The 27,374-nt window shown below is 43.0% G+C and overlaps 1 protein-coding gene across 3 annotated transcripts in view; it reads right to left on the reverse strand.

Moving 5' to 3' along the window:
• Positions 1–27,374, reverse strand: part of STX18 (syntaxin 18) — a 120,748-nt gene that overhangs the window by 47,839 nt on the left and 45,535 nt on the right. For 2 of the 3 annotated variants that reach the window (XM_082462564.1, XM_082462565.1), the window contains one exon: positions 5,364–5,431. In XM_082462564.1, coding sequence (XP_082318690.1) covers positions 5,364–5,431 — 68 coding nt within the window. Of the gene's footprint in view, positions 1–5,196; positions 5,270–5,363; positions 5,432–27,374 lie in introns of all 3 variants that reach the window. The other variant, XM_082462566.1, reaches the window with a different exon arrangement.

The following is a 27,374-nucleotide window of genomic DNA, read 5'->3' on the forward strand; positions in this document are numbered from 1 at the left end:
TATATAAACTGACTGCTTACTTCTTTTAGGTGTTTACTCAATGTCCCCCCCATCTTAATAAGTCCTTCCCTAAGCTACCTTTATAAACTTGTACCCTCCCTGACAATTTCTATTTTCCCTTCTCCCCTCCCCCTAAAAGCATTTATCCTGCTCTAACACTATTATGTTTTACTCATTTATTTTGTTTCTTGTCTATCTTCCTCTCCAAAATATAAGTTCCATAAAGGCAGGGACATTTGTCTGTCTGTTCATTACTGCATCCCATCATCACAAGCAATACCTAGGATTTAGTAGGCTGATAAATCAATATCTCAATAGTCAAATACTTTCTGAATGACCTCACTTAATGCATGAGGCCGACCTGAAGAGGCCTGACACACAGCTACACAACTGTGCTCCTTAATAGGTCCCTCCCGGATTTATTTCACTCCCACCCCAAGACCTGCAGGCACCTCCCCTTCCAGAGCCTTCCCTGGAAAAGTGGAGGCACAGAGGGGCAGGGAATGTGTCCATCCTGATGACAGGCACCCAAGAGAAGAGGGAAGAGTAAGCCTGAGGCTCTTCCCAGGGCCAACCAGGAGGCCAGTTTCCTCTCCTCCCTCAGTGCGGCACCTTCCCACGACCCAACCCCAGGGTCCACATTTTCGGGGGTGGGGGGTCGTTGGAAGGAGAGAAGGAAGCCCATGGGTCCCTGGGGAATGGATGGTCCTCCCCTCAGCAGAACCTGAAAAGCAACAGAGACCTATTTCCCTCTCCCAACCCTCCCCAATACTTTGTTTTCTTAACTAGTTTGGCTTAACATGGTAACCCTGACAGAATGTACTCTACCTGAGGCAGAAGACCCAAGAGAGAGGGGAAGGGGCTGGGCAAGCATGCTCCACCCTCCTCCCAACTCCCCAGTCAGGTCAAGGCGGGCGGAGTGAGAGCAGTGAGCAGAGGGGCGGCAAGTCCTGTGCCGCCCCTAACAGAAACCATCTCCGCGGAAACGGAGGCTAACGGGGTCAGGAACAAATAAATAAGACAGGTACCCGCTTCCAAGTGGCTATGCACCCTGTGGTCGGAGCAGACCGATAAATGACTAATTCCAAGAACATCAGATTAACATCCTCCTACTCTATTTTGACTTAATGGAAACTCAGCTCAGTGAAATTGAAAAGGTCTAAAGGTTAATTTGATAAAACTGATTACTCAATTAAAAGGTGATGTTCCTTTAGGAGACATTATATATTAACCTTTTAAACTGGAAATTGACAGTATGGTTATTCTATTAGTAACAACAACAAAAACCAAGAAAGTTTCTCCCCCAGGTGGTATCGTTTTGTTGCCAGGATATTAAGGAAAAGGTACATCTACCAGAAGTGGAGGAATTAGTTTTAATTAAAATCATTCAAGAGGTCCAGCCAGAGGCTATCTAGGTTGCATGCTGTTCTGCTCTAGTAAAATGTCATTATTTTAAAAAAATTAAATGGGTCAATAAAGTCTGAGCTCTACATTGTGGAAAAGATTACAGCTTCCTAACTATGCCAAGCTAACATAGCCTTATGGGTCTGAAGGCAATGTTTCTCTCAATTCCATGATCACACTCCATCCAAAATCTTCTCAGGAACAGGCCAAGGCCAGCACATTGCATCGGGAGGCAGAGCAGTAAAAAAAGAAAGGCTTTAAACAGTCTACCACCTTTGGGAGGGAGAGCTTGATGGGAGAAGATAAGGATGGCCTTTCTCCATCTGGAGAGAATGTAGGGCATGGAGGGGAATGCTTATTCCCTGGTCCTCATGTTTCTACATGAATCCACTCCTCTAGCGTGACACCCAACCTCAGCCTCCTCCCTCCTGCCCCTCCCTTGGGGGCAGGGACTTCTCTGATTGGCAGCCTGGAAGAAGGACCTGGGCATGGGCGTGAACACGCATGGAGCCACGGCTCCTCTCTCTCCTCTCCTCTGGGATCTGCCTGCTTACTGACAGCAGAGGATCCGCCTGCCCTCTCTCTCATATGCTATCAGGGGCCTCTGTGCTCTCTGTGCTCCGGGGCTGTGACCGTTCAGTGGCACCAATGGCTGAGTGCGTCTAATTCAGGAGCCTTCAGCAAGGTCACCCGCCTGCAGACCTAACCTCTGCCGCCACCCTAGGTTTCACTAGTGATCAAGCTGAGAACACGTCCATCTCTGTCATGTCGACTTGACTCTGGCATCCTCTCTCTCTCTTTCTCTCCCTCCCTCCCACCTCTGGCAGGAAATTAGAGGTGCTTTCTTTATCAACTGACCACTGCCCCACCTTCATCACAGGTCAAATGGGATTCCAATTCAGGTACCATTCACCAAGGGACTTCTACGTGCCAGGAACTCTCACACATCTCATTTAATCCTCACAAGAACATTATCCACACTTTATTTAAAACCAAACAAAAAAAGCAAGCACAAAGATGTGAAGTGAGCTGTATACACTTACATGATTAATATGTGGCAGAACTGGGACTAGAACCTAGGTGTGATTGACCCTCAAAGTCCCTGACCTTTCAAAGGGACCAAAACAGGGGCAAGAGTGAAACTCAGACTGCACTGGCTGGCCATGAACTGCAACTGGGAAAAGGAATTCAAGACTGAGTTTCTATAATGGGGTAATGACTGGTCAAGACTAAGAAAGCCTCAGGAGCTCTAGTTCTGCTGACGCTGCAGCCACACAACCAGTAAGTGGCAGGGTGAGACGGGCTCCAGGGACCCTGGTCCTCCGCCCCAGAGTGTGCTGCCATGGTAGCCAGGAAAGGGGGAGGCCGAGGCCAGCTGCCCACTGTCCTGAGCAGCATGACGACTCGGAGTAAGTCCACACCTGCTCTGGAAACACTGACAGTGCGTGGAGCTGAGCTGTGCTGTTCAAGGAGAAATGCCTTAATCCCACCATTATAATCAAAAGTTTAAAACTATTGCAAAGTTACAGAATAGCAGCCTTATAATCTTTTTATAAATCCATTGTTTTTTTAAAAAAAATTTATTTATTTTATTTATTTATTTTTGGCCGCGTTGGGTCTTCGTTGCTGCACGTGGACTTTCTCTGGTTGCGGCGAGCGGGGGCTACTCTTCGTCACGGTACACGTGCTGCTCACTGCAGTGGCTTCTCTTGCTGCGGAGCACGGGCTCTAGGTGCGCGGGCTTCAGTAGTTGTGGCGCGCAGGCTCAGTAGTTGTGGCGCACGGGCTTAGTTGCTCCACGGTATGTGGGATCTTCCCAGACCAGGCCTCGAACCCGTGTCCCCTGCATTGGCAGGCGGATTCTTAACCACTGCGCCACCAGGGAAGTCCCCTCATTGCTTTTTTCTTTGTGCACTGCATTTCAATTGTACTGTCTTGTTTGAATCTCCTAACTAGTGGCAAGTGATCATCACTCTCATTATTTAGAGCAGGGCTCCTTAAACCTTTTCTGAAAAGGGCCACAGAGTATACATATTAGACTTTGAGGGCCATATAGCCTGTCACAGCCACTCAGCTCTGTTGTCGTAGTGTAACAGCTGCCATCCATAACATGCAAATGAATGGGCGTGGCGCTGTTCCAATAAGCTTTATTTATAGACACAAAAATTTAATTTCATATAATTTTCTTATGTGGTAAAATATTATTATAATTATTATTATTTTTAAAAACTGGTTTTATTTCTTATGTATTACACGTATACTGTTAGGAGGGACAGTGTATTTAATTAACTAGGGAAGAGGAGGTGGGGCACTGGCCCAGCATCTTCCCTTAATTTCATCTTCTTTTTTTTTTTAATATTTCTTTCTTCTTTATTTTGGTTGCACCAAGTCTTAGTTGCGGTGGGCGGGCTCCTTAGTTGCGGCATGCACGTGGGATCTAGTTCCCTGACCAGGGATTGACCCCGGGCTCCCTGCATTGGGAGCGAGGAGTCTTAACCAGAGCCACCAGGGAAGTCCCTATTGTTATTATTTTCCCCCCAGCCATTTAAAAATATAAGAACTATTCTCAACTCACAGGCTGTACAAAAATAGGCAGTAGACTGGACTTGGCCTACAGGTTGTGGTTTGCTGACCCCTGGTTTAGAGGAAGACACTGCATTTTACAGATTAAGTGACTTTCTCAGGTTTGCACGGCTAATAAGGGGACAGGGTGGCCTGAACTAAACCAACCTCTAAAGCATTCACCTGGCTGGATGCCTTTTCAAGGCAAATAATGGGAGTTAATAATGGATTTCCATGAGAGATCTCTACAACCACTTATTTAACCTAAGTTGTAAAGTACTAAAGAAAGGAGCTGGAACTGATAGGCTTATACCGGTTTTATTAAGCTTTCCAAAATGACTGTCGCTTCCATTTTTATGCACTATAAAATTAGCATCTGATGTACATACACCTTTAGAAATAAAATTTACACTGCCATCTAGTGGTGACCAACTATTTTAACTGAGAACTTTAAAGTAAGGTTTTCTTGGTACTAAGCATTAGAATAATTTAGTATATTCCAAAATTATGCAAATGAAATATACTTAAAAGTATAAAGTAGACAAAGTGGTAGAGATTATTTAAAATTCACCTGGGGCATAATTATTTTCTCTGTTAAAGAATTTATATGAAACATTTTCATTTTTGCATATATTGACAAAGTTTTTTTAAAAATCAGATTTGTTCTGTATTTTCTAACTGTGATAGGAAGGCTTCTGAAGGGCAAAATCCCTTGTTTTATAATGATGAAATCCTAAAAAGATGCTTCTAATGATGTCACTTCGTATGTCTAATCCAACTTTTCCATTAATTTAGGTAATACACTTGAAGCTGACTCCTATGGTAGAAACGCCACACTAAAGCCAGGTGCAAATGTAGGTCAGGGAAGAGCAGGAGGCATGATATCTGCACTGCGGTGTTCCTGTGTCTACTGAGAGCTGGAGTCTATTCCAGAAGCCATTTTGGAAGGCTCGATCAAAATGCTTTTTCTTTTTAAAAATCAACCTAACCAGAAGTTTCTTCACTAGAGGCAAGAGCTCTTGTCTTTCCAAATGGCATTTTTACATGACTTTCATTATCTCTTCATTTGCTCAGCAATATGCAATCAGTGAGAAACTGCCCCATTTCTCTCTGCATGTTTCACAACATATATGGCACACACAGAGCTACAGACACATGGGAACATCAGAATAGGGGACATTGCTATGAGGATATGGTGACTTTGAGGACATGGGGTATGGCTGAGCTTACCTTGGCTGGGGGGAGCCCCTTTTTGCTCTGCAGATATTCTTCCACTGCCAAACTGACCTTCCCCATTACAACCCTAAGTTAGTAAAAAGTGAGGACAAAAAGCTCAAAAGGAATATAGGTATGGAAAAGAACAGTCACTAAAATCATGGTAAAAAATAGACACTTACCTATAAGCATTAATATAATCTTTCCTGTGTTCCAGAAGAAAATCTCTCAGTTTGCCAATGTGCGAAATCTATAATGAAAAGAAAGCAAACGATTTATATGGATAAATACGTTACACTCATATGCAACAAATTTTAAATTAGTAGAGAATGGAATGCAGGTAGTAAAAAGATTTTGAAGCTACAAACTGGATATCTCTGGTTTTAGACTCCTGTATAATAACTGACTTGTTGGGTGGCTTTGGGAAAGTCACCCACATTCCTGGGTCTTGGTCTCTTACCAATGGTTCCTTCTTCCTGTAACTGTTGTGATCTGTGACATAACGAAGAGATGATCTCTAAGGAACTTTGAGATTCAATGAGATAGTGCATGTCTAGTAACTACACAGCATGTGCTCAATAAAGGCCAATTCCCTTCCTTATGTGTCTTATGTCCAAAATTTTATAGACAAATATTCCTTCTTCCAAGTGTTCTAGGGGATGGATTCTAAGGCTGGAGCTATCAAGTGTATAAATAGGGCCCATGCAGACCAGCAGAATTAAAGAAAAGATGCAGGAGCGACAATTTATCCCTACACAGCAAATCTCCATTTTCCCTACTTCCACGGATGAACAAAACAGACACAAAAGTACAGAGGACGGAATTTGTGATGGCTCATTTCTAGTACTAAAGCATGTGTCAGGTAATGTGTGTGGAATGAGGGATTAAGAAACAAACAAAATAAAAAGAGGTAGGAAGAAACCTAGGATCATGGTCAACATGGACAAAAGTGTTTCCAGAAGGAGAGAATGATTAACTAAGTTGGTGGCCTGCCCTGTCCTTTGACCACAGCTCACACTAGTTTCCTCCTAATGTCCTTTGTACTTATTCCAAACATACGTAGCCCCAGCCTTGAAGGATGTGCTGAACTTTCATCTTTTTCATGAAAGTTTTTCTGTCAAGGCCAACTCAGGCTAATTTTCGCTTTGCTCTGAACTTAAAAGCACTTCTGCATCCCACCCACTGGGCACTCAGCTACACACAGCCACGTCCTCTGGCTCCACTTTTGCATGCACACCTCTTTCTTGGGGGTTAGGAACCATGCAAGGAGGGGCTGCACAGCTTCCTGCATGGCTCTAAGCACAACATGAAGCCCAGAAGGTGTCAGTCAGTATTTGTGGAATGAGTAAATGTTTAAATGCAAAAATAGTATTTACCACTAAGGAAACATTCAGCATTTGTCTGGAGACAGGTCAGTAAGGGTTCAGTTAAATTTCTCACAGAGTCTAGACTAAAAACAAATATGGTTCAGAAAAGCACCCTTAGGCGTCTTAAGAGCATGAATCAAAGAAAAACTGAACTATGGCCATAATATTCATTTATTTACTAGATTACAGACAACAACTGAGACAGCCAGAGTCTGTCCAGCATCCCTGGCTCCATGAGGAACTCCCCCACACACGACCTCGTTCTTTCCCAGCAGCCCACTGTGGGCACTGACGTCACCGCGCTCATTAACCAGGTTGGGAAAGTGAATCTTGCAGAAGCTAAATGACTCGTCCCCAGTCACATGGTTAGTGCCTGGTGGGGCTCAGAGGCAAGCCTGGAACTCTCTGAGTTCAAATTTGGCCTGTCTTCCACCAAGCCACAGCTGCCCTCCTCACACTCTTACTCCTATTTTCCACTGACGCTGCATTTTAAAATCTGACTTTTAAGATTGCTGGGAAAAAAATTTAAGAGATGTGCAAACAAGGTATTTACTGTACCACATTCAAGATTTAATCAAGTTAAGTCTCCTGTTTAATACATTTCAATGTTTTCCACTCCCTTCCCCAACCCCTGCCTGCAACGGGCCAGGTAAGCAGTGTGAGGGAGTAAATTTAGCAAGAGGAGTGGAGGGTGCAGTGCATTGGGCAGGGATGAATTCTGGTTTTAAAACACACTGCAGCCAAAGGAAGCATCTCTGCTGGCCGACTTGCCAAAGGGCAGCTAACTGTCATCTCTGGGCCTAACCAATGGGATTGAGTCCAAACCCCAAATGCAGCACTCAAGGCCCTTCACAATTCAGCTCCAAAAGTCCTGAGTGGCCTCAGTCCTGCCGCACTCCCCACAGACCACAAAGACCACAATGACTCGTTACCAACTGGTTTCCCTTCACCAGGGTGCAAGCTCCTAGAGGTTAAAGGGTCCTCTCTGTTTCCCCAGAACCTGTCACGCACAATTCCTGGTGCAAAGCAGAGTCTCAGAAACTTTTACTAAATGTTGAATAGATAGTGGGTACTGAATAATCCCCAAAGGATTATACCTACTGTGGTAGACAAGGTAATGCCATTACCTCCGCCCAAAGATGTCCAAGTCCTAACCCCTGGAACCTGTGACTATATTATGTTACGTGACAAAGGGGAATTATCGTGACAGATGGAATTACGGTGCTCATCAGTTGACCTTAAAATAGGGAGAATATCCTGCATTTATACTGGAGTATCCAGGTAGGTAGGCCCCTATGTAATCACAGCGTCCTTAAATGGAGAAGAGGGAGGCAGAAGAGAGAGTCAAAGTGATGCAACGGGAGAAGGACTCAATCCAACACTGCTGGCTTTCAAGATGGAGGAAGGGAGCCAGAGGATGAAGGCAACGTCTGGAAGCTTCAAAAGGCAAAGTAATGGATTCTCCCCTAGCATCTCCAGAAAAGAACAGAGCTCTGCAACACCTTGATTTCAGTCTACGGAGTCCCATTTTAGACTTCTGACCTACAGAACTAGAAGATAGTAAGTTTTTGTTGTTTTAAGCCACTAAACTTGTGGTAATTTGTTACAGCAGCAATAAGAAACGAATACACTTTGTCTCAGTTTGGGGTGCTATAACAAAATACCACAGGCTGGGTGACTTTAACAACAAACACTTATTTCTCACAGTACTGGAGGCTGCAAAGTCCTGGTCAAGGTGCCAGCGTATCTGGTGCCTGGTGAGGGCCCTCTTCCTGATTTGTAGATAGTTGCCTTCTTGCTGAATCCTCACATGGTGGTCTCGTGTCTCTTCCTCTAAGGGTACCAATCCCATTCACGAGGGCTCCACCCTCATGACCTAATTAGGTCCCAAAGGCCTCACCTCTAAATACCATCCCATTGGGTATTAGGGCTTCAACATATGAATTCTGGGGTGACACAAACATTCAGTCATAGCATATCTGTTTAAAGCCTTATCCAAAACAGTTTTTTTTAAAAAAGGAGTCAAAGTTTTCAATCAAAAGTTTGAACAGGCCCAAAGGAATCTACTACGTAGGCTAGACCCAGCAGCCCCCCCTTACTGCGGCCCCACCCCCCAGCTTTAGCTAATTTCAGTCCACCAGGGTGGAATGGTGCAAGGGGATAAGTGCCAGGAACAAGAAGGCCCCGCAGGCATCTCAGAAAACATGCTTACAAGAAGTTTCACTTAAAGTACAACAAATGTGATCCCGATTTCTTATGACATGATACCTGAGATTTGCTTCAAAATAATATGTTGGTGGGGAGGAACACGTGAAAGAGGCTCAGTCCTGAGTTGACAGCTGAAGATGGGCACATGCGTACACGCGGGCTCCTTACACTCTCTGTCTACTTTAGTATATACTTGACATTTTTTCTTAACAAAACATTATTTTCAAAAAAATCTCCCATTTTGCACTCTCTTTTAACATGTTTGGTGATTCTGAAGTACAGATTTTCTGCTGCCAAACTAGTAATAACCCACATTTGAACCAACAACTCAACCCCACCCAAAATCTCTAGCTATTTTATTTCTAAGTGCTTGCAAGCCTTGCTTAAAGTTCCATTTAAGAGGATCAACGCCACTTAGAAAAAACCACCACCAACAAAACCTTCATTGAGAGTTTAATACGTGCCAGGCTCTGTTCCAAGATCTCCCCACACATTAGCTCATCAAATTCTCCCAGCAACACTCACGAGATGGGTAACATCATCACACGTGTTTTACAGATGAGGAAACTAAGTCAGAGACAGGGTAAGTAATTTGCTCAGGAACACATGGGGTGAAGCCTGAATGGAACCCAGCATTCGAAGTATCAGGCTTGAGTTCTTAACGCCCAAATTTAAGCACAGATTCTTGGCAGGTGGCAAGTGCAGTTTCCCAGTATAGTAATCACAAAGAGGGATGACCGGGAACCGAGAAAAGCATCCAGTGAGCAACAGCAAGCTGTGTTTTCTTGTATCTGTATTCAACAGTGCACTACACACCTGATGTTACCCGAGAGCGACACACCAGGCATGTGTGTGCCAGGAAGTGTGTGAACTGCTCACTATATGCTGTCATCGGCTCCCCTATAACAATCAGATGAGTTAGACGTTACCCCCATTCCCGTTTGATAAACATGGAAACTGAGGCCCACATGAGGTCGGTCACAGGATAATAAGGGGAAGAACTGGCATGGATCACGGGTCTGTATGACTCAAAGGGTAAGTTAGTTATTCTACATTATGTCGTCGTCAAAAGACTAATAAACTATTACTATTTAGCTTATTTAAGTTTGAGGCTTTTCTTCACAGAAATATAAACTGGGTTTCATGTGACAGTATTTGTATATATTGATTTTTAAAATATTTTCAACTACAGTGGATACAGAAAGATCTGCAAGAAAGGTTTTTCGAATGTTTCCACATAGAGCGCTCGTTTTAAAAGTCACTCAAAGTAGGAACATGCCCATATCCAAAGTGCCTGTTTTTACCACTGAAGTCTCCTGCTCCAAGCTCGGCTGTTATTCCTTGTGTTTGCGACACGGGAGGCTTGGAATTCGCAAATACCATAGGGATGCTGGGAGGAAGGCCCACAGCTGTGAGCAAGGAACCAGGATGGTCAGAAAGACTGGCGGTGCAACGGTGACCCGTTCACCCTGAGTATCAATCATCAGACTGCCTCAAAACACAGTTTAAACAAGTAACGAAGGCAACTTCCACGACTGGGTCTCTTCCCCGCGTCTGAGTTCCTCTGCCTCCACGCGTAGTGTGGGGCGGGGTATGAGCAGGGGAGCAGACTCCGCGCAGAAGACTGTGGGGTTTGGGTGGAGCAGGGCAGACGAGAGAGAACGGGCACGGAATCCAGGGAGTTGGCTGAGCTTCTCGGTTCTAATCTTTGCTCAACCTCCACCACTTACTCTGAAGGGGACCTTGATTCCCCCACTTCAGGCTTCGTGTGGAGGGACCCCAGCCAGACAAACTTCCTGTTCTGTCTCCCAGCGCTTCACTCGCGCGTCTCAGGGAAGAGGACTTACTGGTGTAGGGTATGGAGACAGCAGTGAGCACGCTCGGCAGCCAGGCAGCAGAGAGGGTCTGTTCTGGCCAGCGCGCCACCCATACTTGGCCACAAATCTAAAGCCAGGTTCTCCGTTTGGCTTTTTCACGTTCCGACTCCTGTATTTCTTTCAGGTAGTTCCAAAATTGCGCTGGGAAAAAGAGGTGTTTTTAATAAACTCCCTAAATTCTTAACCTTTGCCAACTGAAATTTTGAGCAAGTTGCTTAATCTCCCTGAGCTTCACTACAAAGGGAGGGCAGTAAAAATGATTCTTTAAAAATAGAAATAGCACGAGTTAATAGCCAACTTTCATCGAGCACGTGCTGTGTGGCAGGCACCGGTCTAAACACTGTGCATCCATTAGCTCATTTACTTCTCCTAATAACCCTGTGGGATAGGTTCCACTATAATCCCACTTTACAGATAAGAAGACACTGAAGTGACACATTTCATATAAATGGTTCAAAATAAACAGGGGACTGTGACTCCCAAACCAAGCGCCTGCGTGCTTTCAGCCTCTGCAAGTCTGCCCACGAAGACAAGCCTACTGTCCCATCTGAGCGCAGTGGGTCTCTGAGGGCTGCTTTCACCACAGAGCACACAGAACGTTTTAAGATCAAAAGTACCCAATGCTGAGATGCCTTGTTCAGGTCAAATGCAATGTCAACAGCTATGGGTCAGCACAAAGCCAAGAGCCACATTCCAGGGTCAGCCAGGATCTGGCTTCTCCAGGAAGGTGATACTCAACTAAACAATTGTTTAAACTCCATTCTAAAATGACAGGCATTCACATTGACTCATCCTTTTCTTTCTCTGAAGATGAATCAAGTTCACTTTTAAGTGACTGTACTTTAATAAGGCTAATTTCAAAAATCATCAAGACACTGGACTTCTCCACAAAACACATCTACCGTATAAGCAGACTGATTATAAAAAACAGTAGCAGTGGTCCCTATATTAGATGCATTTGACAGGGAAGAACATATTCTCACATTACCTGTTGTTACACATAAAGCTTTTACTAGGAGAGACCAAACAAAAACATCCCAGTATGTGCAGCCGTGAGATCTGCTCCCGCAGGTAAATACGCACTGCTGACATGGACTCAGCCCCAGGGACTCCACCCCATGGAGGGTTGCCCACAAGCATGCTGCTGAACGGGGGGAAGCCAAGGTTGCGCACAGCACGTACTTAGGCAAATTATATGAAATACAGACCTGAAGCTGAATCCACAGAGAGAGAGAGGAATCTAAAAGACTGCTCATCAAAACACTGATGGTTGTCTGGGTGGTAAGATTTGGAGACTTTGCTTTTTCCTAATACCTTTTTGTACCTTAAAATTTTTCTACACTTCGTATGTGTAATCTTTGCAACCAGACAAAAAATGTTTTTAAACAAATAGGTAAATCTTCCCTAACTAAGAGTGTATACTGACTCCCCAGGCCCCGCAGGGTCAAATCCAATTCCTTGAGCCTGGGAACCCCTAGTGTTCCTGGCCCTGCTGACTTCTCCGGGTTCAGAGCCCTCCCCCATCGCCCAATCCCGGTCTTCTGACTTACTCCTACTCTGCTCAGGGGATACACTTCCCGGAAGTCTTCTCTGCCATTTCCAGGCCAGCTTAAGGACCCCTCGCAAGCACCTCTTTTTCGGAGATGCCACCGTCTCGTTTCGAAATGTTTTCATGTCTATCGGACATAAGCTGCTCAGGCATATGCCTAGCCCAAGGCGGCTCTCCAAAAATGATTTAATGCTCCGAACTGAACTGATTTTCTATCCGCTTCAAGAATTACTAGCAGGGTAAAATAAACTCCAAACATAGTAACTCTGCTATATACTTTACATTATCCACTAGATGGCAACACATGTATTATAGCAGGAGGAGTAACAGGAACTCTCAAAAATATCACAATTTTTTCCCAAGGCCTTTAAAATTTTCTCTGGTTCTGTATTTTTGATCTAGAATCAAAGGATTATTAAAGGTTAATTGTGCTGTGCAGGCTGAAGCTGAAATGACATTGTTTTGAAATAGACACGCGCACTTGGATGAGCCCAAGGTTTTAAAACACTGCACTCCTGGCAGGTTCAACACAAAGGCAGCTCTGGAGCATGGCTGCCATCTGCCGTCCCAGGCAGCGGGCCCAGCTTTGTTTATGTGTGTCATCCACAGCACAGACCTGCTAGCTGCTCCTTCGTGGGTGTTTTGTAAATTACCCAAAGCAAGATAAACTGTAAAACAAAAACCCTGCTACAAAACGGAGGGATTCTTCTCAAAGGACGACTGCATTTACACTGCAGGGGGGTTCAAAGCAGCCACCAGTGTCCTCTGCAGATCACAGCAGTGGCCTGACTTGCAACGTCCCCTACTACTCCCCCGCCACAGGAATTCTGCTCTGGCGCTCATAACACTTCCAACAAAGACCTGATTGATTATGAAACACTAAGTACTGATTTGCATGATTTGCCTCTGCAAGGGACAGCCATTGTTAAAGATTAAAGAGACTCCAGTACGGCCCTCTGGCGTATTGTAAAAAGTTCCCTGTAACACAAAATCGTTATTTTTTTCATTCAATCAGTGGACACAGCTTGCTGTCCAGTTTAGTAGGCAGCCAAAGGCACAGTCGGAACAACCACTGTTGTATAAATGTTTGCCAACTACTGATAAGCTGAAACGACTTTTCACAAGGGTCATGTTCCCAAGTCTGATTTGGAGGCCCGCTAACTAAATTCCAAATCCACCTCCCTTCAGTCATAATTGAAAAATGCATCAATACCAATGATAGCTAAAAGTTCAGAACCGTCACAGCTCTGGAGCGCGACGACTCTGCTGAAGTCACAGTGAGGGCTGTCTGAGTCCTGTCCCCATCCCCGTGCTAGAGAAGCTCCCAGTGACTAGTCACCCACAAAAGAGCCTGCCATGGCCACAGACATTCCTTCGGTGCTGGCGTCACAGCAGTGAGTGTGTTAAGGGATTACATGTATGAACTGTTCTTTCTCACTTTTTTCCTTTCAGCAATTGTTTAGTAATAAGCAAGGAGTCTGAGCCTCCTCCTATCACTTCCGCCCTAATTTCTACTGCACGAGGCCACCCTTCAGCGCGTACAGGGCCCTGGAGGGGTGGCAGCCACTCTTGCAGTCCTCGCACAAGCCCCTCCTGAAGCACCATACTCCCTCGGCTTCCAGGACCCCTCTGTCCCCAGGTTCTCTTCCCAAACCTCTGACAACTTTGCTTCACCTTCTTTCCTTGCCTCTTCTGCCTTTGCACACCTCGGAAACTTAATGAAGCTCAGCCCTGACACATTCTTGCTAAACCCACCCCTTCCATCCATAGCTTAATTTACCATCTACAGAAAATGCCCACCCAGCCCCTGCCTCGCTCCTGTGTTCCAGGAGCGTATTCAACCATCTACTGCATGTCTCACTGGTGCCTCAAAAGCTACATGTCCCAAAGCCTTAGTCACCCAACCACTCACGCTCAATCCTCCTGACTTACCCTCAGCCCCTCCCTGTCCCCACAAGGAGACAGAGCCTCTCTCTCTCGATTCCCGAAGTTAGAAAATCTCAGAACATTTTGACTCTTCCCTCTTTTTCACCCCACAAAGTAAACTGGTCAGCCAGGCCTGTCCAAACCACTGGCTGAAAATCTGCCAAAGGAATGGGCACCCACCAGCCAGCTTCCCTGCCTGCTTTCCCACACCCACCCCAGAGCCCAGACCCTCAGAGCCCTTCCCTGATCCAGCCTCCTCTTTCCGCCTCTGCCCTTTGGCACTGCTGCTTTGCCTGGAACGTCTTCTTTCTCATCCACCAAGCACTCAAATGTGCTGGGCCTTAGGAGGTTTTAAAATATGGCATCCTGGGTTCACTTCCCACTTTCTCTGTATGATGCCTTCGGGAGGCATGCTGTAAGTGTCTGTTAGCTGAATGTTATAAATGTTTGCCGCATGTATATATGTTATACACATTACATATATACATGCATATATATGTGTGCACATATATAACATAAATGTTAGTTGAATATATAAAGTGCTCTACCCCATCAGTCTGGAAACCTCATTAGAAAAAAAGACATAGACATTCTTGATCTAAGGAAACTGTCATCAGTGGTTAAATAACCTGTTGTGGAATTTTGCTGAGAACCAGTGCCAACCTTAGTGGTTTGTACTTTCCAGAATTCAGCGTATGTTTTCTAAGGGGGGAGGGGGAGGGGGAGAGAGAGAGGGAGGGAGAGAGAAACGTGTACGTGAAAGAGGAGAGAGAGTGGTTCTTCTAGTTCCAGCCTTCTACGCCAGCTGCACAGATCCTGAGGAGCAGATGATAGGGACGGCCACACGGAGGGGACAAGGACAACTAACAGGGGTCGAGATGAATTTAGTGGCCTAATTGCTGATAGTAGCAACTAACCTTCCAGCAACCTGAAAGGTATTATTTTCTAATACTAAGCCCCTATCTCCTTTTAAGAAATGAAAAAAGTAAAATCTTAGATTCTTAGTGCTAATGACATAATGAACGAACTCATGACAACTTTCAAAAGCTGAGTAGCACCACAGGGCTTAATGACCCATGAAGCTCAATGCAATTCCATTTTAAAACAGGTCTAGGACTCTTAACCTCAAGAAAAAGTAAAAGCGTATCAGGTTCTCAACCTTTTCCTCCTCAATCCTTCTGCCCCAGCTTTCTCTTTACATGTCATCGTCTTCAGGTTCACACTTTAATCTCATTAAACATTTTAATTCCCATTCTACTGGCTCCCCAAACTGCATGGGTTTGGCATGCTGGCACATACCCTCCACTTCCAAAGCTCGGTCCACTCCTGGCCTATCTGAACCCACTATTTGCTAGCTGACATACAGAGTACAAGTCCAGGAAGTAACACCCTGCTCTGCTTGCCTGGAGGGAGCCCCTGCTTCTTCCGGGCCATCCGCTCCACCACAGCTCACAGTTCTTGCTCACTCTGAATCGAGTTCAGCTATTGTGTGCCCGCCACGCAAGTCTTCTCTCTTCTGTAAGCTAACCGTCTCAATCCCTTAGGGAATTCTTTACGTGAAATACACTTGTGGCTGCTGGTCTTACTTATTAGTCTCTGAATGCAGGAATTTATTGTCCTCCAAAGTCAAATGTGGTTCCGAGAATGGACTCAATACTCTGTGTCAACAGGAGGTGGAGAGCAGGCAGGACCATTACCTCCGTTCCAGCCTCTGTGCTTCTACTAATGCCGCCGAAGAGGATGTTCACTGTCAAGTCAGAGTCAAGCTGACTTAACATCAACTAAAATTATTTTTTCCATCAAGTAAAATCGCTTTTTCCATGAAGAACTATGTCTTCACTATATCCATATTTTCCCCTGGCTCCTTGTCATTTGCCATTCTGATCATTCTGCCACTAAAGACATCTCTAAGTAAAAATTATCATTTTAAAAACTGGAATGAAAACAGGGCTGAAAAAGAAGCATGGAGTTATAGACCCCTCCTGGTGGACAGCCAGATCAACGAATCACAGACACCCTTGCAATCCAAATATTCAGTCCATTAAAAAAAAAAATGTTTCCTCCACAAAAATATCACGGCGAGATCTGCTAACCGCACTCTGAAATCAGATCTTCTCCTCACCTACAACCTGATCCAAAAGTGCACAATGAGGCTGGGGGGGACAGGGCTCGTGCTTTGCAAATGTATGCTGGTTAATCATCATTACTTTCTTTTCTGTGTGCTTGGAAACCTTCCTTTTATTTGTTCTCTGGACAAACAGATTAAGACCCAGTATGGGGCAAGCACATTAAGGAGGGAGATAATAAGGCAGAAGAGGGGAAGGGAGGAGGGAGGACAGACAGGGAGTTCCAACCCAGGGCTGACATGGCTTCACATCGCTTTTCAGACCCAATCCAAATCCCGTCTGGTCCGGAGGCTGTGTGTAGAGTGTGTGTGCAGAGTGCGCACGTATCTTGCTCTGTCCACTCTGGGTAATGCAAAGCATGAACTCCAGAGTCACACAGACCTGGGTTCAGATCCCAGCTCCGTCACTGACTAGTGATAGTGTCTTCTGCAACTTATTGATATTTAACTTCTTTGAGCTTTAACCCCTGACGTATAAACTGGAGACAGTAACTGAAGGTGACTACAAGCTGTCAGTGAAAATGTCGGTACTGTGTCTGGTACAAAGCAGGTGCTCAAGCATATTAAGGTTCCCTCCGCTGCCTCCTCGTCGCTGTCTGGGCCTTACCCATGAGGCCAGGTCTGCCTGGATGGGGGTGGGGGCTGCCTGGGGCAGCGGATGGAAAGGGGGGTGGAGGGACCCAGGTCACCTGAAAGAGCTGTGACCTAGAAGGTCATTCACAAAATCGTAGCACTGAGGGGAACAGAGAGCTATGGAGTCAGGGGAAGGAAAGAAACTGGATTTGGCACAAATCCAGCACAAGTGGAGGACAGGTGGTGGTTAACTCTAGTAGCTAACGTTTATTGACTGCTTACTCCAGGCCAGGCACTATTCTAGGAGCTTTATGTATATTTAACTTATTTAACTCTCATGACAACCCTATGAGACAGGCACTGTTACTACCCCCATGGAAGAGAAGGAAGCTGAAGCCCAGAGAGGTTAACACGCTGCCCAAGGCCCCACAGCGAGTCCGTGACTTATCACAACTTGGCCCCAGAGGGTCTGGCTGCGGAGTCCAACTTTAACTGCCTCAGCGGCAATGGGTGTCCCCCGCGGGTACCAAGGTCAGGCACAAAGAGCAGAGGCAGGAGGGGCAGAGGCGCCCTGATGCAGGCTCAACGCCACGGCGGCGGCGGCGGGGCACCCGGCAAAGCCCTTCTTGAAAGCAGCTTGGGAACAACTCACGTGGGCACGACCAGCTCCTGAAAAGAGCTGGCTGGACGAGAGCTCCGCTGCCTGCTGTCCTCGGGCTGCTTCCACAGCGGAGCCGCCCCTCACCGCAGGCTAACTTCCAGGCACGAGGCAACACGCGACCACGGGACCCAGCCGGCGCTTACACAGGCTGCTCCGGATTCTAACTTACGCTCCTACGGTACGTCCAAGACAGCTCGTTCCCCCAGGGCTGGAACGGTTGCCATTTCTTCAGTTGTGCATCAGAGGGAGTGGCTGGTTTGAGTTTTAAGAGCCACAGTGAGAGCAAAAATGGTTATTCTTAGATGCGAGACTCACAGGCAGTGAGGCAAGGTACTCTTACCGGAAGAGGCCTTGCGCAAACAACCGAGGAACGCACAGCAGTGCCCAAGCTCCATCCCACCCTCACCCGGGGCCCGCACGTGCGGACTGGACAACAAGGGGCCCAGGCGAGATGGGTTTTTCTTCTCCGCCAAGCACACGGAGCCGACTCCTGCCGGCTCAGCGTCTGTGAGGTGCGTCTCGAGGGTGCGGCTGGCTCCCCCGCCCGCCCCGCCACCCCGCATCTTCTCTCGGCTCACAAGGACTTCCTTTCTCTCAGCGCAGGTGCTCTCCTCCCAGGCAGTCTCTGCATTTACCGCCCCCTTTCTGAGGCCCACCGCTCACACTGGCACTCCGCAGCTAGCCCGCCGCATCCACCCTGCTCTCACACCGCGCTTCGAGCAGAAGGTATGGTGGGCGGCCAGCTCCAGGCAGGGAGAGGCACCCCCCCCACGGGCGCACCGGGGCCCGGAGCCGGCCCTAGGGGCCTCCGACTCTCTGCTCTCGGCCTTGACTCCTCACCTGCAGGCCGCAGAGGTCCTTTCGACTAAGAAACTCCAAGATAATTTTTGGCGTTCAATCCATTTGAACGTTCCTTCTGACCAGACCCTACTGGTTTCTTTTCACTCCTTTTATGCTCTCCAAAGTTTCAAGCGTGATTTTAAGGATCCACGTACTTGGGATCCTCCTTTATTAAGGATTTTCTGACTCAGGCAACTCAGCTATAGAACCTTGGAAAGTCTGGTCAGAAGAAAGAAATTAGAAATATTTGTAATTGTTCACACATCAATAAAGTATAGGTAAAATAGACATTAAAGACCATTTGTAATAGGCAACGAATTTGTACGTATTACAAATGTTGTTGGGTAAACAAAAATGTGCAACAAAATGATAATGGCAAACACGCAGTACTTACTACACACCAAGAAGAGCCACAAGGGCTTCGTCCAGATGACTCCATTTCACCCTCGGTGCAATCCTATGAGGGAGGTACCGTCATTATTCCCCCTTTACAGTGGGAGAGGCTGACTGGCTGGCTCAGGGTCTCACTAGCAAGTGACAGAGCTGGATCTGAGACCAGGGGGTCTACTCCAGAGCCTGTACTCCTAACTTTTCCTTGCTCTTATGATTCTTCAGAACTTTGACAAGAGGGGTAAGAGGAAAAATGTTCCATTTATATTTGAGTTTCTCAAATTAAATTAACTTCTCAACTCTACCCTTAAAATTATGCCTGTATATCTTACGAAACAAATAGTGTAAAAGTCAAATTTGAGTTTCATTTTCTAGGGGGTGGGTTACAGTATCTTTAATTTCATGAGTGGCTTTCCAGAAAGAACTGTGAACTTCAAAGGTATAGTTCTTGACCCTTTTAGGGGGCACAGATCCTTTGAGACACTAACCAAAGCTATGTGTCTGATCTGTTCCTTTAAGAAGACGAATATTCCCAAAGATACAAAAAACTTCCTGTCTACCATTCTGAGCTTCAGAGGCTCTTGGCTCACTGGAGTTCAGGTTAAGACCCTCTGATCACAAAACACAATTCAACAAACAGGCAAACACAGACAAACACAGGAGGGCACAATGTTTTTGTAAACCTCATGTGCCTAAGGAAGCACTTCCAGCTCAGCACCTGGAAGCAGCTGCTGGCCGTCCATCGGCAGAGTCTACCTGCACAGTGGTAACAGTAACCAGGGAGAGGTGGAGGCGGCAGGGGCGCGAGGCCTGCAGGTGTGGGGGGAAGACTGAGCACACTGTCACAACTACTCACACTCCTGCCTTACAGCATGGAGAAAAGGGAAGATGGAAGAGAAGCCCTAACCGAGTGTCGTCACCATCATCATCATCATCAGTGTTTAGTGTTGACTATGCCACTGCACAGACGATCTCATTTAATTCTCGTAACAAATGAGAAAATGGAAACTGAAGCGCAGAGCTGTTAAGTAACTTGCCCAAGGTCACACAGCTAGCAAGTTGAAAAGCCAAGGTCCATACTCAAAACAGATTCCAGAGCCTGTGCTCTTAAATTCTTCACGCTGCATCTCCAAGCTTGGGCTCTTTCAGCATAAAACTCGAGCTGAAGAACCCAACTGAGGAAGAGTTATCATGCAGGCTTCTACAAATTCCCACACACCAAACTCATTAAAAGAAAGCCATCAATTTTATTTATCGGTTCCTCCAAAAGTACCTGCTAAATGTCTTCTAAATTCTTCCAGTCGTGGCAGAAAACACCATGCAAATAAACACATTTATACCCAATTGTAGTATATTCCACTTCTCAGGAATATGTTCACTCCTTTTGTAGTAAAGAATTAAAAGACTTAAAAAAAAAAAAAATGGCATGTCCAAAAAAGAACTATGTCACATTCGTTTCAGATTCCCTAATCTGGCAAGGTTCCTAACTCAATAAGTGTCTGTTGAAAGAGTGATACATTTTATTAAGAATGTCTCATTCTAAAGTAAACATTAAGGAATAGCTATACCTAAAACTGGTAGTTGTGATGCATTAAAAGTTTTTTTTAATACGGAATTTTCTCACACTGTTTTTGCAAATTTGTTAGTTTACTCCAAAGGCACGCAACTCTCTGCTAACAGGCAGCCAACAATTTATGATCCAGTTGATAAATCAGCAGCAACTCCTCTTCTCATAAAGAGAACAGATTAGCAACAGAGTATAAAGGCTATGGCAACAAGCAGTTCTATCCAAAGGTAGTCTCTTATTACTAAGGTTAAACACAAACACTCAAAAACATAAAATCCCCAAAGACTGAATGTTGCCCTATTGACATTTTAAAAAATGACCTTTTTGGGGACTTCTCTGGTGGCGCAGTGGTTAAGAATCCGCCTGCCAATGCAGGCGACACAGGTTTGATCCTTGGTCCGGGAAGATTCCACATGCCGCGGAGCAACTAAGCCCGTGCACCACAACTACTGAGCCTGCGCTCTAGAGCCCGTGAGCCACAACTACTGAGCCCGCACACCCTAGGGCCCGTGAGCCGCAACTACTGAAGCCCACGCACTCTAGGGCTCATGCTCTGCAACAAGAGAAGCCACCGCAATGAGAAGCCTGCACACCACAATGCAGAGTAGCCCCCACTCGCCGCAACTAGAGAAAGCCCGCGCGCAGCAACAAAGACCCAACGCGGCCAAAAAAATAAATACATAAATAAATAAAATTTTAAAAAAGGAGTGTTAAAAAAAATAAAGAAAGAAAGAAAGAAAAATAAAAAAGGAGTGTTAAAATTATTTAAAAAACGATCTTTTTGTTTTAATTATAATATCAACTATGAGGAGAATATGTTTGTGAAGATGGCAAGGACCAACACACACACCTATGCAAGTGGGAAAACAACAAATAAAACTGACATGTCACAACTTCTCCCAATCTCATTCTCCTGGGACCCTAGCCCTGGGTAGAAATTATGAGCTGGGAACAACATAAAACCTCACTTATTTGCAAGCCAAGGAAGGGCAAGAGTCACATCAATATAGACTCGCTCTCTAAACCTTGTACCCAAGAGCAGCAAGTGCATGTCCCGTCCACTAGGTGGTGCCCTCTACCACATTGTCCCTCAGAGAACAGTACAGTATATCAAAATGACAACAGCCTGGTTTTAAGATGATTTGTCTCTTGAGGATATACATTTGGTTTAAGTTTCCACTGCAAAGTTAAAGTTCTTAAGATAGGTCATGCAGATCAATTGCTCCTGTAATCTGAAACTCAAAAGAGCAAGTAATATCTAAACAAGGGGAAGGGGTGGCCCTGAGCTTATAAGGTTCTCTAAAAGCCAGGAGACAGTCAGCCTGGCTACCTCTAATCTCATCATCAAAACTGTTACCTTGTCCAGTTTCTGCTTCACATCAGCAAAGAGAAGAGCGAAATCAACTGAGGGTGGTACAAAGGGAAGACATACATTCAACTTCCATACTGCTTGATAGATGCCAATAATTTACATCCAACAGAAAACGCTTAGATAACATTCGAACCCCCAAAGTGTTTAAGTGCTTTGCTCTATTAAAACATATATTTTTTTTTTTATTAGTGAAAACAAAAGCAAAGGAACCAATGTGCGTTTTATCATGAAGCTCTGAGAAAGAGGGCTTGGTAACAAGATACACAGCCTTGCCTCCGAAGTCATCTTTCAACTGAGTGAGTGGGAATAAAATGCAGAGCATGCCAGCCTCAAACAATAATACAAATGTTCAAATTCCAAGCAAAATCCTTGCTTGGGCCTTGTTTCATCATTCCCTGTCCTCTAAAAAATATAGATTCCTTTCCCTCATTGTGGTCTTCTTTGGAGTAAATAAGGCATAAAACTGAAAGTGAAAATAAGGCAAAAATACTATTTCAAGGAATAAGTTACAAAACATTCTAATAATCTCTTTGTTTGAAAAAAATGAAAATAAAATTTAGTTGTATCTAGGATTTAAAGAAACTGTAGCAAATTGCTAACTGCTAGTTTTTATAAAATGGGGACTAGCCTGATAAAAACTGATTCTTACTTAAGTGTTCAAAATAGCAGAAAATAATTAGTTCCTAATACATTTTTCAATCTGTGTGTAATAATAACTAGAAAAATAATGGTTAGATCCTGAGCTGTATATATAGATCTTGATTTTGAGAATCAAATTATATCTTTTCAGCCTACTTTTAAGATTTACTGTTTTATACTTAGACACCTAAATATTTAAGTCCTATATGTGAATTTTATATTGAGAACTCAGTTGAAAGCTTTAAAAGTAAAACCAGTGTATATAATTTAAATTCCTTTTAACAGTTTTTCAGATTAGGTAAAGCATTTGAAACATCATGCATATAAAATTTTCCATTCTTATCCTAGCAACAAGTTTCAGTTAAAATCACATATCAATTTGTAAGCAATAAAACTGTCATCAAAATGTAACACTAACCGCCCCCCCATCCCAAACACATACACTTTTCAGGGACATATACAGTAGTGTGTCAAAGAAAGGAAAGTAAAACTTTATAATGTTCAAGAAATCCTTCAAAAATTCTGTATCTGATCAAATGTTGGCATGACTACTATTTCAAAAGTACCTAAATGTAATAACTGCTAAAGTAATATCATTTTACACTTACGGTATCCTTACAGTAAAAAACGGACAAATTTCCCCAAGAATTTGTATAAACAACTAAAAATAAAATGCCAATTTGCAATTGTGAGGTTGATGTAATGACAATGAGGTTTAAAACAAATTTTAGACTACTAAGGTTTTTAAATTTTATTTTTATTTATACTCTATATTATGATATCGTTCAATAATTAAATGAGCTAAAATTTTTTTCCGTCCTGCAAAATTAGGAATCTCCCTATACATTAAAATTTAATGTTTCTTTCGTAAAAAGTAGTTTAAATTTTCCTGGCAACTAAGTATGTATTTTGTTTTTTAAATGGAAATCCATATGTAGTTTTTGTGCCCATAATTGGAGGGGGACATTTTGGGAACTCCCAAACAATCATTAAGGTTCTTTAAAAAAAAAACAAGCAAAATTTCGTACATGTTGAAGAATTCATATTTAACCCTTATTTTCAATTACAGCCAAAGTCTTTATTCCAGAGCCACATAAATCACCATTCTTCTCCCTGAAAATGAGTTTTTAGAGAAAACATTATTAAATATTACATCTGACTTTAATAGAGTTTCCCAATTGGCTTTTGCATGTTTATTATCAAACTCTAATCATGACTTTCCCAAACTTATTTATACTTTCACACAAACTTCCAAAGTTTTCCCAACTTAAATAAAAGCCCACAAAAACCGTGGGAAATGTTTCGCTTGAAAGATAAAAGTAAATTGGTCCAAATGTACATTTGCAATAATCAGTGTTTACTTTTGTTGCTCAAACATTCAGCTCACAGCACTTTTAATATCTGCATTCAAGTTAATTTTTTTGTCTCTTAAAAAAAAAGGGAGGGAAAGTAGTTTTCTTTCCCCCCATTTTGCTCTCAAAATACAAACTCATTTAATGCAAAGCATTCCTGAATCAGGCACGTTTTAAACTAAAAGCATATCTAGTCCCAACAGCATTCATATTACATAAGAAACACCATTTCTTTCAAAACTATCTAATTTCACTTTTCCTAATAAAATGACATTTTACTATATAAGACCCACTTAAAATTTTAGTAACTGAAAATAGCAAAAGAACTGATACTACAATACCAAAGTGGGAAAGAAGATAAGTATTAATTCATTTACTTGGAAAGGTGGGGGGTTTTCTTTAAGCATCCCTACTATAGATCTTGCACTATATTTATTAAAACATGACAAACCTTTAACCTGGGAACAATTTACCAGTTAACATTATCTACTGAAAAAGGAAGTATACTTTGGGTAAGTAAAACACTGGAAACTATTTATGCTGCCCTTGTTCAAAGCTGCTTAGAAAACTGGGCTATGTAGGTTTAAAAATAATCATTAAAAAGAGCCTAAAGGGTAACTGCAATACAGTTAATCCACCAGCCAACTGATGCCATTTAATTCTAGAGACAGCAGTTTGTCTCTCAAGGGGGATCTAAGACATTCATAAAGTAATACATGTTAAAGGTAATGAAACTATAAAGAAATATTTCCTAATAAAATGAACATATTTTAAAGTCTGTATGATTGGCAATAGAAAAGATTTTTTTTTAACCATTAAAAAAAAGGCTCCAGACAAGAGATTCTGATTTTGAAGTATGTCACACCCCAGTTCCCCAGCCATGAATCCCAGTTCTTTTTTTTTAAATGAGGTCTATTTCCTGTAATTTTAGATATTTTAGAGTACAATTATTTTACATTTTTATGATGCCTTTGGGGTATCATTACAAATATTTTTATGTGTTTAAACTTAGGAAAGTAAAATTAAGTAATTGCTTCTCTTAAAGGGAGCTGTCAACTCTCTCCTGAACAAAAATCTCTGTTTTAAAGCAATCTAGAGATTTATACCCCTAGTAACCATAGAAATTAATCTTAAGCTTTAGAAAAAAATTGCATAAAATGCTCTTTAATTAAATCAGAGCTCTGCTCTTAGAAATAAGGACCCTCTTTTAAAAAGCAAGAACTTTCCACAGAGTAGAATTGTTTTTACTCAAGGTGGCACTCTTTGTGATAAATTAATCAAACACGTTTAACTGACTCGTGAATTTGTGTGCATAGTAAGGTAAATACTTTGTTGGAAAGAAAAAGATTTGCTCAGAGACTACACCCACTGAAAACTTTTAGTTAAGAAAAGAAAGTGAAACACACAGGATCCAAACCGTATTTGTACATTATCTAAGCGTGAGCAGAAAAAGAGAGAGCAGAGCAAAGAACTTAACAATAACAATTAGGAGAATCACTCAGAGCAGAACTCACTTTGTTTTCATAAGGAAACCGAAAATATCATTTACAGTGCCTTAACATGAAGATCCATCAACATGTCATAACTCAAATTTCATTCTTGTGATCACTATCACTTTCTATTTCACACATGCTGAAATAAAATAGAGACATGTTCTGAATTCTGCTTATCACCATATGACTAAGAAGTTTCTTTCAGCTTTAGAAACCAGTCCGGGACGCCTCAGGGAGTCGGCAACACTCTTCCGTACACTTTCTTCCCGAGTGGTCTGAAAGAATGTGTGTATTTGAGGAATAGTAAAGACAAACTCCTCAAACATTTTTAAAACATCAAAGTTTCCGAGGCTTATGAAATTCAGGTTTTGATGAAATCTGTGTACTACCAAATTTGATTAACTTTCATGAGATTTAAATTTTATAGCTTTGGGTTTTTCTCTGCATAATGAATAATTTTAGAAGTTAAGCCACATTCTGTTTCCATTATATTTTTAAAAACCCACCCATTTAGACTTTTCTGAAAAAGAAGATAAAAACAAAAAAAGGTTAAGAGCTTAGTGTAGAATCAGGAAACAAAGATACCAATGATCATGTCAAAAAACAAATGTTAAATGTTTGTAACGTGCGCATACAGTATATTGTAAACCCCAAGTAAAGTCCAAACTACAAATGTTTCTGCTTTTAGACAAAGTCCTTGGAGAGGCCTGAAATAGGTATTTCTCCGAATGACTTTAGGCGCTGCTAAGAATGCTAAACATCTATCATCATCTTCTCTAAGCAAACCCACTTTTTGGAAAAGACACAGGCATTTCCTCCCCCCACTGTCCACGGCTAATTTCACAGTCCTACAAAGGAAAACCTTCCCAAGCATTTAAGAGAATCAAGACATCTTAGCATATGTAGTAAGCTGCAAAATGGGACAGAAAATGATGAGGAACTGTAAATGATTTGACACCAGAGTGTGTTCACCTTGGTTGTTCCAAAAACTATCCCACTATGAAAAAAAAAGGGTTTCTGCAGGGGGTGGAGGGGAGATGACAGGAGTCAAGAATTTGGGTTCAAAGATCAGAAAATGATGCATCTTACTATCTTCCTATCTTCACTACTGGCTGCACACTTCCCTAGCAATTAGGCCCCCAAATAAATAATACATATTATGTGTCTATGAATTGTTTTTCTCTTTTATTTCAAACTATAATAACATTAATAGAAATCTAAAAAATCTATTTTAAAGCATCAACAGAAAATGACATTTATAATGGTTTAAACAACCTCAAAGCATGATGCTATTCTGAAGCTTTTACAATATGATGTTTAGTAAGAACAAAATATCAACGTTCTATTAGAAGCATAGTTGGAATAACTTCGTTTCCCGTCTGCTTTTAACCTTATACATGCAAGAACTTATGAAAGATAAAAGAGCCCCGTTTTCACAGAAAACACAGGAACTGGAAAGAGCTTCATGGGCTTTCAACCTCATTGTGTATTTTTAACTCTTCTCCCTCTTGTGCAAAAAAATCAAGTAAATATATACTCTTTCCTTGTACCTCCCTAACTCCATATCCGATGGTGGCTCCTTTAGGACTGTATCTAACAGGCAAAGCTTTACACTGGGGTCAGACACTGGAGGCCTGCAAAGTTGCTTTGAGAGTTCCATAACGCATATAAGAGTACACTGAGGTGACAGTGCAAACATTATGAAGCAGAAGGTAATAATAAACACAGTAGTAAGAGAGCATTTATTAATCACCTATCTGTACACCAGTACAGAATGGGTAATCCACACAGAGATTGCATCTGGGCTCACAGCATGCCCTTGGTCAAGTCGCTTCTTTATGCTTCAATTTCCTCGCTTGTAAAATGAAGGGACTGCATTCCCTGATCCTGAAGGTCTATTTGAGCTCCAAAAATTCCATGACTTCTTGCATTTGACTGAAAGCTGAACAGCACATTTTCAAGCGATTTTTCATATTCAAAACTGTGCTTACTTTACAAAGAAAGAATTCAGCGTTTATTTTTCACTACCTACTACAGAACATAGTCCATATTTTCACATATCTCATTTAATCTTCACATTAATCCTCTAATATTATCACCTTTACAGTTTTACAGGTAAGAAAATTGAGGCTCAGATATGCTAGAGTTGGTCAAATTAGATCTGCCCAATTAACTATCCATGCTCTTTCCATACATCATGGGATCTCCCCTGATTCAAAGTGACAACAGTACATTGAAGCGTCCACGGAGGGAT

Source organism: Balaenoptera physalus, assembly GCF_965194825.1.
Source record: "Balaenoptera physalus genome assembly, chromosome: 5".
NCBI lineage: Eukaryota > Metazoa > Chordata > Mammalia > Artiodactyla > Balaenopteridae > Balaenoptera > Balaenoptera physalus.